This window comes from Caloenas nicobarica, chromosome 1 (genome assembly GCF_036013445.1).
Source record: "Caloenas nicobarica isolate bCalNic1 chromosome 1, bCalNic1.hap1, whole genome shotgun sequence".
NCBI classification, from domain to species: Eukaryota; Metazoa; Chordata; class Aves; order Columbiformes; family Columbidae; genus Caloenas; species Caloenas nicobarica.
The window spans coordinates 85,950,156-85,967,980 of NC_088245.1; the positions used below are offsets into that span (position 1 = coordinate 85,950,156).

At 46.4% G+C, this 17,825-nt stretch overlaps 1 protein-coding gene across 3 annotated transcripts; it reads right to left on the reverse strand.

Annotated features, from left to right (window-relative positions):
• Positions 1-845: 845 nt before the first annotated feature.
• ITFG2 (integrin alpha FG-GAP repeat containing 2) lies at positions 846-16,019 on the reverse strand. Of its 3 annotated transcripts, none has more exons than XM_065626920.1 (12): positions 15,836-16,019; positions 14,212-14,307; positions 13,731-13,772; positions 12,699-12,876; positions 12,241-12,380; positions 11,642-11,790; positions 10,438-10,532; positions 7,863-7,916; positions 6,823-6,914; positions 6,167-6,284; positions 5,256-5,429; positions 846-1,085 (listed from the first exon to the last, which is right to left on the reverse strand). In XM_065626920.1, exons 1-12 carry the CDS (start codon positions 15,929-15,931, stop codon positions 1,024-1,026), a joined length of 1,296 nt encoding a protein of 431 aa, XP_065482992.1. In that variant the 5' UTR covers positions 15,932-16,019; the 3' UTR covers positions 846-1,023. The 3 variants fall into 3 exon arrangements, with proteins under 3 accessions (XP_065482992.1, XP_065482990.1, XP_065482991.1); XM_065626918.1 differs by lacking the exon at positions 846-1,085 and adding an exon at positions 2,053-5,104; XM_065626919.1 differs by lacking the exons at positions 846-1,085; positions 13,731-13,772 and adding an exon at positions 2,053-5,104.
• Between the last annotated feature and the right edge of the window lie 1,806 nt (positions 16,020-17,825).

The following is a 17,825-nucleotide window of genomic DNA, read 5'->3' on the forward strand; positions in this document are numbered from 1 at the left end:
TTCCTCATTGTCAAACAGAACTCCTAATGGGTTTCCATCTCCCAAAGTTCCTTGGCATTAAATGACATGTTGGTACTGACCTTAACACATCTATTCTGAATTCTTGCCCAAACTGATGTTTTCTCCAAAGACCAGTGTTTTTGTGTTATTACATGGGAATCCCAGCTTCCATTGTGAAAGACAGAAATCTTGGCTTGAAAAGATATTATAAAACAGGACTTACAACATCTCAAAAAAAGCAAACTCAAGCCCTTTACAAACATGGTAATTTTTAAAAGTCTTCCTACATTACGGAGCCCATTAAGTAATTTTTAAGTGGGCTGGCAAGACTGAAGACCGTGTCAATTGTAGTCTCTTTTGGAAAAAACCTGTTATACAGATATACTTCCCTACCTGCAAGTCCAGTCATCTCTATTCCTGTTGAGGGACGAGGAGAAGGAAGGAGCCATCTAAAGGTCTTTTCCACTGGCGATCAAAAAATGCTAATACTTTCATATGGAAAGTAGAAATTTAGCACAAACTGCCACCTCAGAGTAGGACATACGCACATCCTGTATGCATTCAACAGCATCTGCCTCACAGTGAAGCCCATCCCTTCAATATAGACAATGGAATGTTATTATTTAGGGATAATTTCTCTGAACCACCCTGGTGGTCAGCTCCTACTAGGGCTACTTTCCAGTAGAGTGGACACAACACTTGTGAACCAGTCTGTGGGGAAGCATCTGTCACAGCAAGTCTTTGGATCAGAGAAGCATTACAGTCTGCAGGTGATACGTATGGCTGAACATGCCCAGGGATGGAGATTTCGACTTCTGAGGTCTCTTCCAGGGCCTATGCACAAGAGGTACAGTTATCCCAAAAACATGCACTCTGCTGAAGCCATAATCAGGACCATTTCCAGGAGGTTAGGGCCACTTGGTTTTGAATGGAATGGGAGTTCCAGCCATCTATACTCCCAGAGGCCTGCTCCTTCTTTCAGAACTAGTACGTGAGTTACATAAGTGAAGAGCACTGAGCCACCTACATACATTTGCAGTCAGTCCTCCTTTCAAGAGACTCCACTGGCAAATGCCAGGATATACCTGTAGAGTTATAGAAATAACTACATTCAGCAAAGAACAGGGACAGCCAGCAGGTTTATTACATCTCAGGAAAATAAAGGAACCCTGTCCCTTTATTTTTTCACTAGTATAATAAATTGAGCATCACTACCAAAGCCATGAATCTTTTATCTGCAAATGCCCCCAGTGTCTGAGAATGCTGTTGGACGCCTTGCTGTATGGTGGCACTGGGACATACAAATGTCTAGCAAACATAGCCCTGTTGAAAAGCTTCCTGGCATCAGTGGGTATGCTAATCTGCTGCTGAGTAGGATGCAGCAAACATTTTCTGCTGCATGGGAAGGAAAAACTTCTAATTCCAACTCTGAGGCTTATGTTGGCTGGCAAGGTCAAACAGACAATGAGGTACAACAGAAGTACAATATAACTCCATCAGTCCAGGGACAGAGCCTTTTGTGCCTCCTTCATGTACACTTCACAGAAAGTTTTTGCCAGGGGAAATAGCCTGAAGCACTGACTTCAGGAAGAATTGACTGTAGCCAGTCTGTCACTTTGGAGTTCAGGGCATGAAAAAAGGAAAGTAATCTTTTGGCCAACAAACAGTACAGAAGTTCCACTCAATTCTTCTGTAAACAGTTTTCATTTTGCTCTTGTGCATCTGCAAGTTATGTGCTATAAGCAATATAAAACTGTCAGAGGAAACCTTCAAACACTAGTATTTTTCCTCTCAAATGATTTTAGGAGCTGAAGAGTTTGGGGGAATGGCATTCCACAATGCAGCATGCTCGGGCATGCACAGCACACATTATTCTCAGACCAACAAGGGAAGAAAGCAAGGTTGCATAGGTTGCCCTGTCCAACATTTACATTGGTTTTGCCCCATTTTCTTTGAAGATGGTTCTTAGGAAAATGTCATCTCTCTCCTATTAACCCCTTCCTGTTTCTTCTCAACAATTAACAGTCCAACAGCGGATCAAGTTGACCTTCCTTCCTTGGAAATCATTTGACCTGTATGGCAAAGTTTGTTTTGCATAAAAGCTTCAGTCATAAAACTGTTTGCATCCCTCTTGCACGTGTGTGGCTAATAAAAGTTTATATTTGGCATGGACAGACAGCATTGAGTTGTTCTGTTATCAGGGTAAACAATCCTGTTTTCCTGCTAGGCCTCAAGAAGGAATTACAATATAGCAGCACTGCAAGACCCAGCTACCAGATTAGCTCAGTCTGGCCCAACTCTCAGGCAATTGTTGCAGGAACCTCTGGGGTTCCAGCAGTGGGTCAAGAGAGAGTACTTCTGTGGAGAACGCCTGCCCCACCAAAACCAAACAAGGTTGAGTGGGACCATTGCAGGCACAAGTTGTGGTAGAACTCCATCTGTTTTTGTCAAAGCACACACAGCAGAAGAGCCCATCATCTGTGCAGCAGTACACATGCCAGGTTGTGTGAGCCATGACTGAAAACTTAGGCATTACTATTTTCTGTTGCTTGAAACCATCCTGTTTGTGTCACCAGTGGAGGAGACAGAAACCACAGAATTAGGGGGGAGTGAAGAGGGAGCAGGACACAACCTTAATTAGAGGAAGAACAGCAGCCTGTGTTCAGGATGGGAGAACAGCATATGCCAAGACATGAACCTGTTCAGGTACATCATTTCTGTTGTATGCTTCTGGAAACTGCTCTGCAGAGTTCTGCTCTGTCACTGTCCCTACTTTGTGTCAGTTCCACCAATCTTGAAGTTCAATATTAAAATCATGTAGCAACAGGGCTATGTGGAAAGCATCTCAGAATACAGTGAAACTGAACTGTTCACCCCACACGCAAGGACATCTGCTTCTCTCAGCTCAGATGGGCCCCAAGGGGAAGAAATAAGAGCAGAAACTGCTACTGCTTCACCTGAAGGGAGAATCTTTACTTGTTTCAGTAATTGGAAAGAGCAGCTTTTAGGTTTTGGGAAACAGAAACCTGGAAGTAGCAGGAACCAATATACTGTGATCCTACTAACAGCCCCACTTGGATGGGTGGCTGTACATCTCAGCATGATGAAAGATGACAATTTCTTGAGGTTACAGTGCAGAGCTGACAAGCTTCAAGACAATATCTTGCTTTAGCACATCAGTAGATGGTCCCTACACTATCAGTTCTCCATAGCTGACAAACTCAAGCCCTGCTTCTCTGAACAGCACTGTTACTAAACCACTGTTATGACTTGAGAGCTCCTGTGTGAAGGGTTGTTGTACACAAGCACTTAGTAGACATGGGAACATGTAGAAATGCTTCTCAGTGAGGTCATTAAAATGGAGAGAAACTTCCACTGTACTTACAGAGTTGGAAGACAGAGTGGTCCAAGAAGTAAGAAGAGTGCTAATTGGTACAGGGCAGGTCATACCATTTCACTGCTCCATGCTTGAACTTTCACAGCTATCATAGAGGACAGGAGCTGCGCTCTATAAAGCTTATATAAATCTATGGATGGAAAATGCAAAGAAAAGCTAGGGCTTATTATCTAAAGATTTTGCCCTTCTATCACGTAGGGCTACTTCAACAACAGTCCTTTTGATCCAAGTGCAAGACACTCACTTCCTCTATACAAAGTTCCTTCTCGTGGTTAGGGCTGCCCTTGGATGTTTTGCAGAGTATAGTACAGCAGGTTTTCAACAGCCTGGAGGATCTTTAAATGTTAAAATTTGCTGAAGAGAGATCACTGAATTATATTTGCTCTAAGATGCAACCCTCTCAGGCTGCCACAAGGGTGAAGGGACAGTGCCATTAATTATGCATGTCCAATAAAACATCATGCAAGTGAGAGAAGATAATAGATGCAAAACAGCAGATGAGCCTGCTGTTCCTATCCTAATAAGCTGAATTAGGCAAGGGGAAAGCTGAAATGGTGAAAAGCAAAATACCAGCAGTACGTGGAAAGGTTCCTGCCCGGGCTTTTGCATATGAGTAGCTTGGGAGAGCAATGGCCTATTCCAGGCTCCATATACTATCAAGTGGAACATCACCTCCAGTCCCCCTCTTTCAGTTGTGCAGGACTCAAAATAGCATGGCACCCTCCACAATAAGAGGGAAGTGTGGCATTTCCACTGCTTATTATGGAATGGCCAAGCACTCACAGCACCACAGATCCATGGTTTAGACAGGTTTTTCTTATCGTCCATTTCACAGCTGCTTTGCTAAGTCTCAGTCACCTCTAGGATCACCACGCCCAAGAAGACAGAGAAATGCAATGCCTCTCAAGTCTAGATGGAACTGGTACCTCTCAACAACTTATTAGTGCAAGTTGTGGTTCTTCTCATGCATGCTTCCAGCTCCTCAGAACAGGAGGTGGCTTGTGAGGAACTGCTTGGCAGAAGACCAGCAGCAGAGCAAAGGCAAACAATGCCTGGGTCTACTTTAAAAACACACCTGAGTGGCAGAAAAGGCCCCTGTCTGCTCCCTAACTCACTTCCTCCATATGCAGCTCCTGCACTGTGATCCTGCTAAGAACTCCGAAGTTATCACCAGTGCAACTGAAAGAACATGCCAAAACAGAAACAGAGACCGAGCTCAGCTGTTCTCTGCATTTATGTCCTTAGTGCTCCTTCACAGTCACCCATAAAACACTTCAGCTAGCAGAGAACATGGAAACTGGCAATGGAAGGCAGATAAACAGGACTCCGGACTCTTGATGTTCCGGTAGCTTCCTCAGCTAAAAGCAAATCAACCCATCACTTTCACTGAAGTCTACAGTCAAGCACATCCCTCCACAGAACCTGGCCTGTATAGGCTTTGCTGTCTGGAAGCTTTAACAGGGGTGGGAAAAGAACAGTCTCATCTTCATTAGATGCTCCATTCCAGTCAGAGAAGAGTTTGTGCTGGTATTAAAGATGTCAACCTCCACGTGACTTGTTATTAAGGATGCTGGATGACAGTGCAGTGGGCAGAGGAGTCTGTTCCAGCACAGTCCTGACACTGCGAGGGGCTGCTCTGCTGCCTTTTCTCAGGAAAATACAATGTTTTGTGAATCAGATCTTTGACAGCAGAAACATCATCTCTTTCTAGAGAAAAGGGAGAAAGACAGTTGTTGGGGATTCTCAACAGGCAGTATGAAAGCCTCTCTTCCTTAAGAAGTACTTGGAACACTAGTTCCCAGCACATCATCTGCTAGCAGCCCTTTGACTTTTTTTCCTTCACTCTTACTGCACTCACCCACACCCAGCTGCTGCAGGAGGCTTCCAAACTCTGGATCACAATCCAGTATTTTCAACAGGTTGGTGGACTCCATTCTCTCCAGCTGCACATCCCAGTAGATGTAGATCTTCTGACTGAAGCTGACATAAACTAGGCAGGGGCTGTTCCTTTCTCCTTTGCACGCATAGAGGCCTGCAGAAAGCAAGTGTGGAGATCTGACTACTTTTACTGACTACTGATCTGTACAGAGAAAGCAAATTGGCAGCTTCTCATGATAAAGTACCAAAGCTGTTAGCAGAAAGCAGGGAGCACTTGGGGCGAGTGGCACAGACATTGACTTGAGCATATGAAGTCCCTTTGAGACAATCCAAGAAAGTGTCTCTAAACTGTTATTAATGAATGGAGCTTTGGGATTTACAAGCTGCTTCTGGCAGGTCTAAAAGAGGGTACTGAGCAAAGCCAAGGCTCAGGCTGGTTCCATAAGGCTCCTTATCTCCATTTGAGAACAGCTTAGAAGTCTGCAAATTACGAAAGCAGTGAGGAAGACAAGAGGTCACTGCAGCACTCTCAAAAAGGACGAGGCGAAAAAACAGAAACAGACAACCAACCACCAAACAATTAAAAACCAAATCCAACCAAAAACCAACACACAGACACAATACCCGCACCCCTAAACCCAAACAAGAAAAAAGGCAACAAAAACCAGACACAAAATAAAAACCATCACAGACAAACCTCAGCACCACCTCCTCCCACTCCTACTTTTCCCAGATGCCACTAGATGAAAGATTAGCTGGGCCTTCTGCATTATTCATACAGGGAAATTATTCCCCACTGTAGACAGACAAAAGGATTCCAGGTCTCCCTCAGGGCAGTAGCAGCTTTGAGTGAGATGCTGTGAGGGCTGTCTTTGCAGTCAGGCTCCTCACCTGCACAGAATGCACTGACATTCTCATCTGCTTGAAACCTGGCAACGGTCCGACTATGGTCAATGATGTACGTCTGACCATCCCACGCACAGGCAATCACTTCCTCATGCCCATTGCCCTGCAGGAACCATAAGATCACATATTAGCATGGATCAACTATTCCAAGAGGCAGTCAGCATCTTTCCTGCTTGCTCAGAGACAGAACACTAACATCTGAACAAGATGTCACTTTTGGATGTCTTGTCCAGCCATTTTGCACTTGTCCAGACTTTTTGCACCTTGAGACCATCTACCTTTTCTCTATCATAATCCTTATGTATCATAAGAGTTTGTAGCCAACTGGGGTATTAGTAGTGTGCAAAACCATTCAGCTTTGCAAGAAGACAAAACAGGAGCTGGGGAATGAAAAAGTCCATAGCAGGATGCTGGGCTCATTAGGTCAAACACACAGACCCACCTCAACCTCTTGCAGGTGGACAGACTGACATGAGTGCAGAATGCTCTGGCACAGGTCAGGGCACTCTGTGTGTCATCCTGAGATAACCATAGCCTTTTTCAACTGAGTCATACCCCCTCTGCTCTTACTGAATTCATATACAAAAAGTCATCTTGAGTTTCCATCTGCACCCCTCCCAGTCCTATTCACAGACACTCACAGTAACATCCAGCTTTTCCAGAGCAAACAGCTGATGATCCACCTGCACAGACCAGAGCAGCCTGTCTGCTCCCTCCATGAGTTTCAATGTCCCTGAAGGGAAAAAGAAAACAATAAAGAGTGTCTTAAAAATATTTAAAGGGAGCAGGTATTTGCTAACACGGCCCTGCACACTCCTTCAACACTTAGGGTCTGTAGACAGAGTATTTGGCCCATGGTACAGGCTGTGGTTGATACTAGAAGACACAGTCTCAGTTCTGGGAAGGACAGCTCCTCTCTACCAACAATCAGGTTCCAGCATCCATTTCCTTTATTGCTTTTGGAAACAACCCAAGTCCCTTCAAGTACAAAGACACATCTATGCTGTGGTTTAGATGCTCCTGTCTTCATGAATGGCACTGTTGAACTGCCACCTCGAACAGTTGTTTGACCACTGGGCAACTTAGGAGCCAGCAGATGAAAGCTCTAGCTCTCCAGCTCAAGCTTTCAGTGTGCTTTTGGGCCAATGACCTAGCCTCTTCATCTTCCTTGCTGCAGCATGTTTTTAATAATTCTAGTCCCATAGGCCATGGGACCATACAAGTAACTAATTTTGGAAAATACTTTGAAATCCAGAGATTAATAGACTGTACCAGGGAAGAGGGAAAGGCAGATATTAGTAACAGACAGAAAACACAACAGGTTTCCTACAGATAGCAAGCCTGTGCAATGTAATACCCAATTCAGTAAGGAAGAGAAAGACAGGTTCAGCTTTAATGTTTCATCATATCCTCAGATACAGGCATGTTATCACACACCTGGTTTATGGGGGACTTACAGTGACAACTCTTACCTTGGCTCCTGTGTGAGCTTTCATATAAGATATGCCAGCAGAAGGAATCTTTGAGTCAAATTCTCTTGCACGAACCAGAAGGATTTCTGAAACCCAGCTCCCATCTCTTTCAAAACCAAAACCTCTGAGTCCCTGGCTCCCTGTTTTGAATTAGTGATAGACCTTGGCCGTCCCACAGACCTTTCTTCCAGGATAGCAGTAGGACTTACCATCCAGAGTACAGAGAGCAAAGAGACCTGAGCCACTGTTCTCACTGGAGCAGCCTGTAAATGCAGAAGAAAATTACAGGAGTTGATGCTGGTTTATAAGTGTTGTCCCCTCCCTCTCCTGAAAAAATTATCCAAAGCAAGGTGATCCACCCCACCTCCTTTTTTGCCCAGCCTTGACACTTTGTTTAGCAGATATCTGCAGATTCTTGCAACCAATCATACTTCCTGCTGGCTTTTATTTGTAGAGCACTGGCATCTCAAAACCCAAACCCTCCAGTTTGCACTGATATAGGCATGTCTGGCTCTGCTGGCTGCTCCTAGGAGTCTCTTTGTACTACATATGCACTTGCAGGCCCATGGCAGTTCTGATTTTAGTGGACTGCATCGCATCCTCTCCAGGCTCCAGAAATGCACAAGCACAGGAAGGACCATCACAAGGGACAAAGTGAAGAACAGCTGAAGCCAAAGAAGAGTATTACAACTGTACCCTCACTGTTTCTTTCAAGGACAGGAACATGGCCTTTGGCTGTTCCAGGAAGGTGCAGGGGAAAGAAAAAAAAAAGTAACAGAGGTCCCACCAGAAGGACAAACCATCAGCACATTAGCACAAAAACACCTCTATGGCAACTCCTGAATGAGGCTGTAAGAGGTCATGCTACTAATTCTATTGTTTTCGCTACAGAAAAACTGCACAGAAGTTGTGATCTCCCAGCAAACACTTGTCAGATGCTAGAGAGCCCATGCTGTATGAGCAAATTAGACATCTGCCTCCATACTCATCTACACACTCAGCCCTGGCATTTCTAGCCTATGCTTATACAGCTGTGAATTTCCTGCAAGCAGTATCCTCTCCAAACCCTGTATATCACAGTTGTGTGCAGGACAGCACTGACAAATGCGACTAGTTAAATCTGAAGAGGGTAACTCCCCTGACCACTGGGCTGCTTCAGCCTTTCAATATACTCTCTAACTAGCTACCAGTCAGAAAAGACATGCAAGGTCAGTTTTGAAAGTGTCATCACGCCTGGTAGGGGAGGACTGGAGTTGCATTCAACTACAGCTGTATTTAAACCTTGCAGTGATGATGTAGGAGGGACACTTGCTCCCTGAGGTCTGCACGGACCCAAGAATTCTGGCAGTCAGGGACAGATCAGCAGAGCTGAAAGCAAATAGGCAGTTTCCTCAGAATGACATAATACTGAAAGCCTACCTCAGCTGCCTATAGACGGCTCCAAACTACAATACCCTGCACACTCCCAGAACACAGACTATCCAATTTCTGCAGATCAGCTTAAAGTAAACAGTCAGTGAGTGCTCTATTGCCCCTAGCTGACATTCATCCAGACAGGCTCTGACCCAAAAGATCTGCTCTGTCCCCCTTACAAACTGGTTAGCATGGCACTCTTCAGCTATTTCATTACTAATGGCCCAGCATCAGTGGGCTTTTCACCACCTTGTCTTCATCCCTTATTCTGTGTAACTTCATTTTTCACAGACACCTTTCATTAGATGCAAGGCTTTGTTTGCAGTGAAATAATTGATTTCATGCTCTGTTGACCATGTTGCTAAAAGCAGCATCCAAGATGCTGAAAACATGACAAGCTCAGGAACTGGGGAGAAAGGGTATTATGGGGAAAAGGAAAAAGAGGGTTTTCAGTGGATTGCTCTTGCCCCCCAGCTCCAATTACATCGGACAGCCTAAATCATTCTCAGAGACCACTGCAGGGGGCAATACCTAGACAGAGCAAATGCAGCTGGATTCCAGGTAGCTGCAGACAAGACAAAGTGATCTGCATCAGGAATTTTCCACCTTATTGTATTATGCTCACATGCTCCAAGGTGGAGTGAAAGCTGCATATTCTCCATAGGTACCAAAACAGAGTTCAGCAGGTGCACCAGGCGCAAGTCAGAGCACAAAGCAGTTACACAAAGGAAGCAGTGGCAGTGTGTAAGAAAAGTCTGGATGCAACAGCAGTGTGTCAGGGCTGAGAGGAGTCAGCAGCTGTGGAGAGTTTAGATACAACTGCTGAACAGAAGACACTGGAAGGAGACAGAGGACAATGAAATATGGAAGCAGCTCTGGAGGGGCTGTGACTACATAGGTGATTGAAGTGCAGGATATAGCTGCCAGGTATCAGGAATCAAATGCTGAAAAGCACAAAAGCAAGAATAAAGATGAGGCTGTGCAAAGGAAGAGATGTATCTAGGGAATAAGAAGAGGGCATAAGCTGCAGCCATGCAAAAACAAAGATCAAGGATATCTGCAGGAGCAAGGCATGGCAACCATTCAGAATGACTAAATGCAGGCTAGTGGAGGCTGCAGAGAAACTGTTGCTCTAGATGAAGAGTGAGAGTTACCTAGGGAAGGACAAAGCCTATAAAAAGTTCAAACTCGAATATCCAGCTCTCTTCCTTTGGGAGCTGGCTAATAGAAGATGAGTTCCCTCTGTTCTTGCAGCTGTCTCCCGCTGTTATTTTTCAACCATGGGAAATGTGATTTCATGCTGGACTGACATATTGAAAAACTATCAGAGGCAACTGCTGCGCCAGAGACCCCAAGCTCCTAATCTCTCACCTCGGCCAATGCTACCAATTAGATGAGTGGAAACATTCTTGTTGTGAATTCGTCCCGATGTTTGGTGTAGAATAACATCTCGAATAGGGGCCTCGCTAGGGAAAAGAGAGACAAACATCATGGAAAGGTTAGGAAACCATGCCTGTGACTCTGTCAGAACAATCTCAAGAGCAATGTACTCCAAAGCTTTACAAATCCAGAGATTATCTGATGGAGGTTGTGCATAGGTTAGTCCTTTAATGGTAAAGACCAAGGAAAAGGATGCATGCCACCTAGGTATGAAAGGAACTTACAAATGTTTAAAAAACAAAACCAGAATGATTTGCTGCACCAGAAAACAGGAAAGAGCCAAAAAAAGTCAGTAAAACATGTATTCTAATAAAGAAAAAAAAGACAATTTTTATCATTACTGTCATGTAAGCCTTGCTGCTTTTCACTCAGGAGGTGGTTCTACTTGAGGTTGAAGAGGCTCATCAGAGATCATGCCTGGGCTGGGCTTCTGGCTAGGAGGGTACCATTCCACTAAGGTCTCTAAGACACCAAGAAGACTTGCTTAGCTCCCCTCCTGCTGCAGTTTTCTGGGTCTGCCTTAAAGTGTCATAGAACACCACAGAAGCACCTGAGTTCCCCACAAGAGTCCCTCCAGCACCAAGGACAATGACCTCACTGCTCATCCAGATTGCTTTGGTTGTGATTTACAGCACTGGCTGCCAGGGGTCTCATTAGCAAAACCTCCAATTACTTCACCTAGAAGAAATGAGTGAATGAACCCAGAGTGTCATCCTAGACTTCAGACTAACTGGGCTTGGCCCAGCCTTTCAGTTGCTATCCTTCCCACCATTAGACAGGTCACCAGACTGCCCATTACCCTTCCTCTGGAGATCTAGGTCATTCATTTCCCTGCTTTAGCCCCCAGTACTGCCCCCTCAGTGAGCTGGTTTTGCCACTCTCCTTGCCCAACCCAAGAAGAAGAGAGTGAGATACAAGGAAAGCAGCAGTATTCATCTTTTGTGATACGAGACATGAACAGTGTTCATAGAAGCCTGGATGCAGGTGGGCTTAAGTCTGAACTCCCCATAGTACAGCAGGTCACTGAAACAAGGACAGATGACAGCAACGGCCCGCCCTCAGAAAGGTGGTGTCATGATGCTCCCTCATGACAGGCACCTACAGAAGAATCTCCTCATCTACCCCATCTACTCACCTGCTTGAGGCAGAGCTGTCCCTTCCCTCTGTCATGGCCTGCTGCTCGGCATCCCACGTGCACAGCAGAATGGCATAACCACAGCCTGGCTGAGACACCATCATCTCCGGCGAGCCATCAGGGCGTGGGTTCACAGAGAGACTGTCTACCTATACTCACAGAGTAAAAAAAAAAAAAACCACGGGTAGAGTTGAACCAAGAACTTTAAACACCTCAGAAGGTTTCACTGTGCTCCTTGTACCTAAATTTGAATATGGGAAATCTTCTGAAAGAGCTGAGCTGGAGTTGAACAAATTCAGCTAGAAGCAAAATGTCCAAGTTACAGAAAAAGGTTTTGCTTCCCTATCAAAAGCCACTTAAGAACACAGCAGTATTTTCCACTAATGCTCTCTAATTCGGTGAGAGCAACTGACTGTTTCTCAGACCAACCCACCAGCTGCTCTGTATATATAGGACAACCACTGGCCAAATCTCCTTTCAAGCCATCAACATGACAATTGCTTCATTCATAGGACTGAGATTTTGTGCTTCTTCCCTTGGGAGAGCCACCTCTTGAGGACTGTATGACAAATTCTGCTCTGAATATCCTGTTTCCTTACCTGACCTTCTAGCAGCCATTTCTTCAACAGGACCAGCTGCCCAGAGACATGGTCTGAATTCTCCAAAAAGTCCTCCCAGCGGAAGGCACGTACCACTCTGTCAGTGTAACCTACCACCAACTCACACTTCCCATCTCCATCTGCAACAAATACAAAGAGACAGATGGTCTGTCTCAGGCTTTCATAGCCCCAAGACCCCCAACATTCAGAAATCATTGTGCTGGTTTCCATCAGGTAGCATCCCTGAGGACCCCAATCCTGTAACGAGAACTTGCTCTTAAGGAAAATTTCTGTAGTTCTTGCTTCTCTCTCCCATGACTTGGCTGTGGTTTCTTAAAGCACCTGTTTCAGCAAGACAGTTATTTCCTTCTGTGTGTCCCAGACACTTTTCTCTTTCCCCCCAACTCATAACCACAAATGCCCTCACCCTTCACTCCCACACCAGCTTTCCAGCTCACCAATGTCACTGATCAGCATGACCTTGGTGTTGGCAGGTATATGCTGCTTGAACACTGGCTTCTGCTCTTCTGCTGCAGCCAACTCATGGTGGCCTGAAGCATCTGAGTGTTTTGAAGTTGGAGAAGACAGGTCAAAAAGATGAAACCAGCCTTCTGCACTCACCGCCACCACGAGATTCTAAGAAGGAAGAGAAAAATCTTTCCGTTTTTTCTCTTTTAGAAACTGCAGAAGCTGTCCCACAGCAGAGCAAGGGAAGATACAAGGGCAGATCCATCAAGATCAATGACTGCTACAGAGGGAACAGGAAAAGGCTTTTGGCCAGCCTACAAACTACTCAGGTACTGCAGGGTCCAAACTCTTGTCCATCCTTGTCAGACTACGACATCAAGCCAACGTGTGCATGCAATCCCCAAACATTGTATGGCCTTCTCAGTGCTCAGTTCAGCTCTGCTCCCCACTGGAGCACACATAGCTGCAGTATTTTAGGTAGGGTGCCTACACCAGGACTTTTGGACTCAGTGGTCCTGGTTTCACACCCAGAAATGGCAATCCAGCAAAAAAAGTCATATTAGACCCAGTGGAATTTGCTTGGGAGTCTAGACTATTCTGTGGCTCAGTCTTGTTTAGATGACCTTAAATGCACACAGTCAACTGGCAGAAGGGCCATGGCCCACAGTAGGGAACAGCACAGAGCAGAGCAAAAACTACTGAGGAAAAGGAGTAAAAAACCACCAAAGCCTTGTGGTGCTCACACAAGGGGACTTGCAAATCTTGCTTTCTGAAAACAGGATGGATTTCCTTGCTCAATAAAACTAAAACCTGCATCTAGCTCACAGACAGATACAGGTTATATGTAAACAGAAGAACAGTTTTAAAACGATAGTACTAACTCTATGAGCAATGGCAGATCCTGAATAAAAAGCACTTGCAACCTGTCCTCCTCCATACTCAAGATATGATATGACCCTCATCTCCTAAGCACCTCCCACATACCCCACAGACACAGCTGGGAGAAGTTTGGCTGCTCTCACCTTTCCTTTATTGCACACATCTCCCACACCAACACATGTGAGCTGCAAAAGAAAAGGCAGCCATACATGAGAGAAGGCAATCCAAAATAGCAGTTGAGAATAAGCTGCTCCTCTCTCCTAAACAGTATCTTGAAATGTAAACAGCCTTTTCAAGGACAAAGAGAGCAGATGCAGGCACAGAAACACATCTGCCACACAACTGCTCGGAGCCCTGGGGCAAAATCCACAGTGCACAGGAGCAGGGTCAAGATGGGACAGAAGCCCAGTTCCTGTGTTTGTTCAGCACTTTGCTCTTCACTTCTTGCCCATGGGGCTAGCTGTGGGCAAAAGGAGGGTCTTGCATAACTACAAGAAAGGCATCAGAACCAGTTCTGGCTGCCATTCCCCTCTGGTCTACATATTCCTAGGCAGTAGTCGACAGCTGGCTGCACATACACCTAAAAAAGGGCCCAACCATTTAAAAAATTTGTTGAGAACTGACCATTCCTTGGCAAGATCGCACAGCCCAGGGTTTGCTGTCGTCATTCTTGTAAACATAGAGTTTCCCACTGGTGTCTCCCACCACTAGCTCATTCAGCTGTACAAGAGAATCGGGTTAGTAAGAAGAAATTCACAATTACACTAACAGCATTCCCACACAGTAATAACTACAGAATTAATATCTAAAAATCACTCTGTGAGAAGAAGTAAAACAAGACTTAGAGACAGCCTCGAATCAACAGAGACGGTCTCGGAAAAAACAAAAGCCCTAATTTTACTCCCACTGATAAAAGAGCTGGAGAGTGGCTCCTCAGAGCAAAATCCCATTATCCACTGCTTCTCTAGCCATCGTTTCAGACACTGACATCCTGCTTTGCTAACCTCATCGTCATCTCGTTCTCCATCATTCAATCTAGATTGAGTTCATCTTTCTCAAATCACCTGAGGAAGATGATAACAAGGAGAAAAATGTAACCATCCAGAAAGAGACTGCAAGAACACTTGTAAGAGACTTACACTGGATGTTCAATCTCACTGATGAAGGGGTAAAGGTCTTTCAGAATGGTGATTGTATCTTTAAAGACTGCTAAAAATCACCAAGCACCGCAGCTGATGAGCCTACTCCTACTATCCCATCTTCTGCATCATGCCTCTGTGTATTTAAATTGTGTGCACTTCCTAATTCCCTGCACACATTACCCCACATAAAACAACTTCTTATGGGAAAACTTGTTTTATTATCCACTGCATTGTTAGCCATGACGCTTTTTAGGATAGCAATATAGAGCTGTAATAAACAGTGGAGAAGAAGTAACAGTTTACATACACCTGGTTAAACTAATCTCTTTCTAGTTACAGACAAATCAGACCCATCAGAAACAACCATTTGTGGGGCTGAAAGAAACATTCCCGATACACATCCATCCACTATACAGGTCAACACTGAAACTTGGCTCTACCCTGTTTGTGATCCACTGTGACCCAGCAAAGCATTTCCCCACACCTCCACATCCCCATCATTGCAACTGGAGAGTATCTCTCTTTGAAGCTAAAATTTCATCTCCCTGCTAGCTATGCATCACCCAAGTCCCATGCCAAGGGTGCCTAGCTAGTCTAACAGTGATGGAAGCACTGACCAGCTGTAGCTCAGAATCACTAAAACACTCCAGTTTGCAAAGGGCATCTGGGGGCCCTCTGATCCAACTCCTGTATCAACATTGCTCAAGCCCCTATCAAGCTGCGAGTCCCCCCAGGGGTGAAAGCCCCACTACCTCCTCCAGGAACCTGCTCCGGTGTTTTACCATCCACTCGGTGTTTCCCCCCACCCGTTTTAACTTCCTTCGCTACCTGCGACTGCTGCCCCTTGCCCGGCCGCTATTCATCTCTGACAGGGCTAGGGTGGGGGCTGCGGGCAACCCCGGGAGGCTCCTCAGACTGACCACACCGGCCTCCCGCGGAGGCTCGCTACTGGGCACGCTCCAGCTCCACACCCAAACTGGGCCTAGTACTCGGCCTGCGGAAGCACCACCTCCCGCGGCCTGCTGCCACGGGCCCGCCCGAGCCCCGCGGGCCTAGCCACCACCCGCCCGCGCAGGCCCACAGTCAGCCACCCCCCGCTTCCGGACCGCATCGTTGTCGGCATCTCCCAGGCAGATGGCGTGCGGGAAGAGGCTGCCGGCGAAGTCGAGCGCCACGCACTGCACGTAGCTGACGGACCGCATCCCGCCGCCGCCACCCGCAGAGGCGGAACTCCCGACGCTGGCCGCCAGGCTGGGGCGAGGGCGAGGAACGGTGGCTCCGCAGGCACAAACTTTACCTGGGCGCGCAGCCCTGGAGCACGCGCACGGCGGCGAGCGATCACGTGAGGGCACGGTGGGTGGGGAGGAAGGCTCCCGCGGGAGCGGGGCTCGCAGCAGGGCGGGGCCGGCAGGCTGGTTGCCGGCGTCGCGCGCCTGTCAAGCCTCTTCAGCGTGGCCGCTCCTCGGGCGCGAGGCATCCCGCCTCACCCCAGCCCCGGTTGTCAGCAGCAGACGCGGGTGTTCAGCGGCCAGGGCGGGTGGAACGGCCAGCGCAGCCTCACCCTCCGGGTTTGGAAACGTGTCTTTTGCCAGTACGCTCCAGGCAGCCGGGCCTACGGCCCTTTTGCCGAGCGCCCGCCGCGGCACGCTGCCTGACCCTCTGGCGGCTCGACCGCTGCCCCCGTTAGCCGATCTCGGGCGGTGCCGCACCCTCGGCGCCCCAGCCAACCCTCGCTAAGCTGGAACAGCGGCCAGAGCAGGGGCCTACCAGGCCACAGGTTCCGCGACAGCCCCATATGCACAGCCAGCAGCCTGGTTGCTGTTTTACATGATCCAGCCCGTCCGAACAGCAAAACTGCTTCCCCACTGCCTTCTGCAAACGAGCTGTTTAATTCCTGATCAGATCCAAGGGCACAATCGTACACCTGACAGCACTGCACAGTTCCCTTGTGTTTCTGTTGCAGGTTAGGCAAAGAGCAGTTGCTTTCATTTTCATAGGTGACAGTGGAACAGGACACTTCTGTTACTTCAAAGATACTGTATGACTATTACAAGAATAGCTCACAGGATAAAGTATTTATAAATTGAGAGAGACACATGGTTCAGAAAGTCAGTAGTGTAGTTATTTTAAGCATTTTTCTATAAGGACATAACTAATAGATTTGAAGTTTACATGCATGACCTCACTTATAAACACTACTACGCTATCTTCTGCTGGCAACCAGACCCCTTTTTAAAGACAGCACAGGACCTCCTTTCAGCTGCCTGAATAGGGCATGTTTAGTGGCTGTAGTAGACTTAGATTCTTAAAATATCTCCTAGTCAGTCTTGCAGTAACAGTGAAGGCAAAAATCATACTGTAAGATTGCCCACAATTAACCTATACACCCTTAACTCTAGGAATTTTTTTAAATGCTCCACAGAAATCATCTCTTTTTGCTTTCAAAAATGTTGAATAGTCATTCCTGTGGAACACCTTCAAGAAAAACTGTTGTTCAAGAATTAGAAATGGCCTTATGATTCTTTCATAGCAACAACAGTTTCAGCCACAGAGGCTCATATTTCCAGTAGTTATCCCCAAAAAAGTCAAGCTATTTCAGTGCTGGAGAAAAATAACTCTTGCTTGATGCTCCTGCTCCCCTTACCTTTCTTCTGTGTCTGGAAACCCACACTTGTAAAGTCAGTTGACAGACATTTTTCATACCTTGTCATACCATTCCCGTTAGTCATGCTTTGGTACAAGGTGTAAACAGTTTTCACATACACATGGCTGATACTATTGACTCAGAACTCATGAAAAGCACCTGCATTACCTGGCAATGACAAGATTTTACTAAGTAAATCAAAACAGCATTTCCTTAAATGCAATGACCTACCAAGTCTTTTATCCTGCTGCTTCTCTTATTCCCCCCTCCATGCACAGAAACTCAAGGGGCACTGCTATACCATGCGCAGAGCAGTGCAATTCACAGCTTCCTCAGCTAGCTCCAACCCCAAAGCAGGTGGTGAATTTCTTGTCTTGGCTCTGGGGGCAAGACAGCATGTCAAGCAGGCCTTAATGCTTTGATGACAGTTCAGTGATACATCTGCCAGGCCC

What these genes read in the sequence shown, in the direction of transcription:
- ITFG2 (XM_065626918.1), bottom strand. Translation starts at nt 15,931, where the DNA reads ATGCGGTCCGTCAGCTACGTGCAGTGCGTGGCGCTCGACTTCGCCGGC. An exon ending in GACAGCTCTGCCTCAAGCAG is followed by an intron (nt 10,533 to 11,641) that starts GTGAGTAGATGG and finishes TCTTTTCCCTAG; the next exon opens with CGAGGCCCCTATTCGAGATG. An exon ending in CCTGCAGCAGCTGGGTGTGG is followed by an intron (nt 5,105 to 5,255) that starts GTGAGTGCAGTA and finishes CCTTTTCTCTAG; the next exon opens with AAAGAGATGATGTTTCTGCT.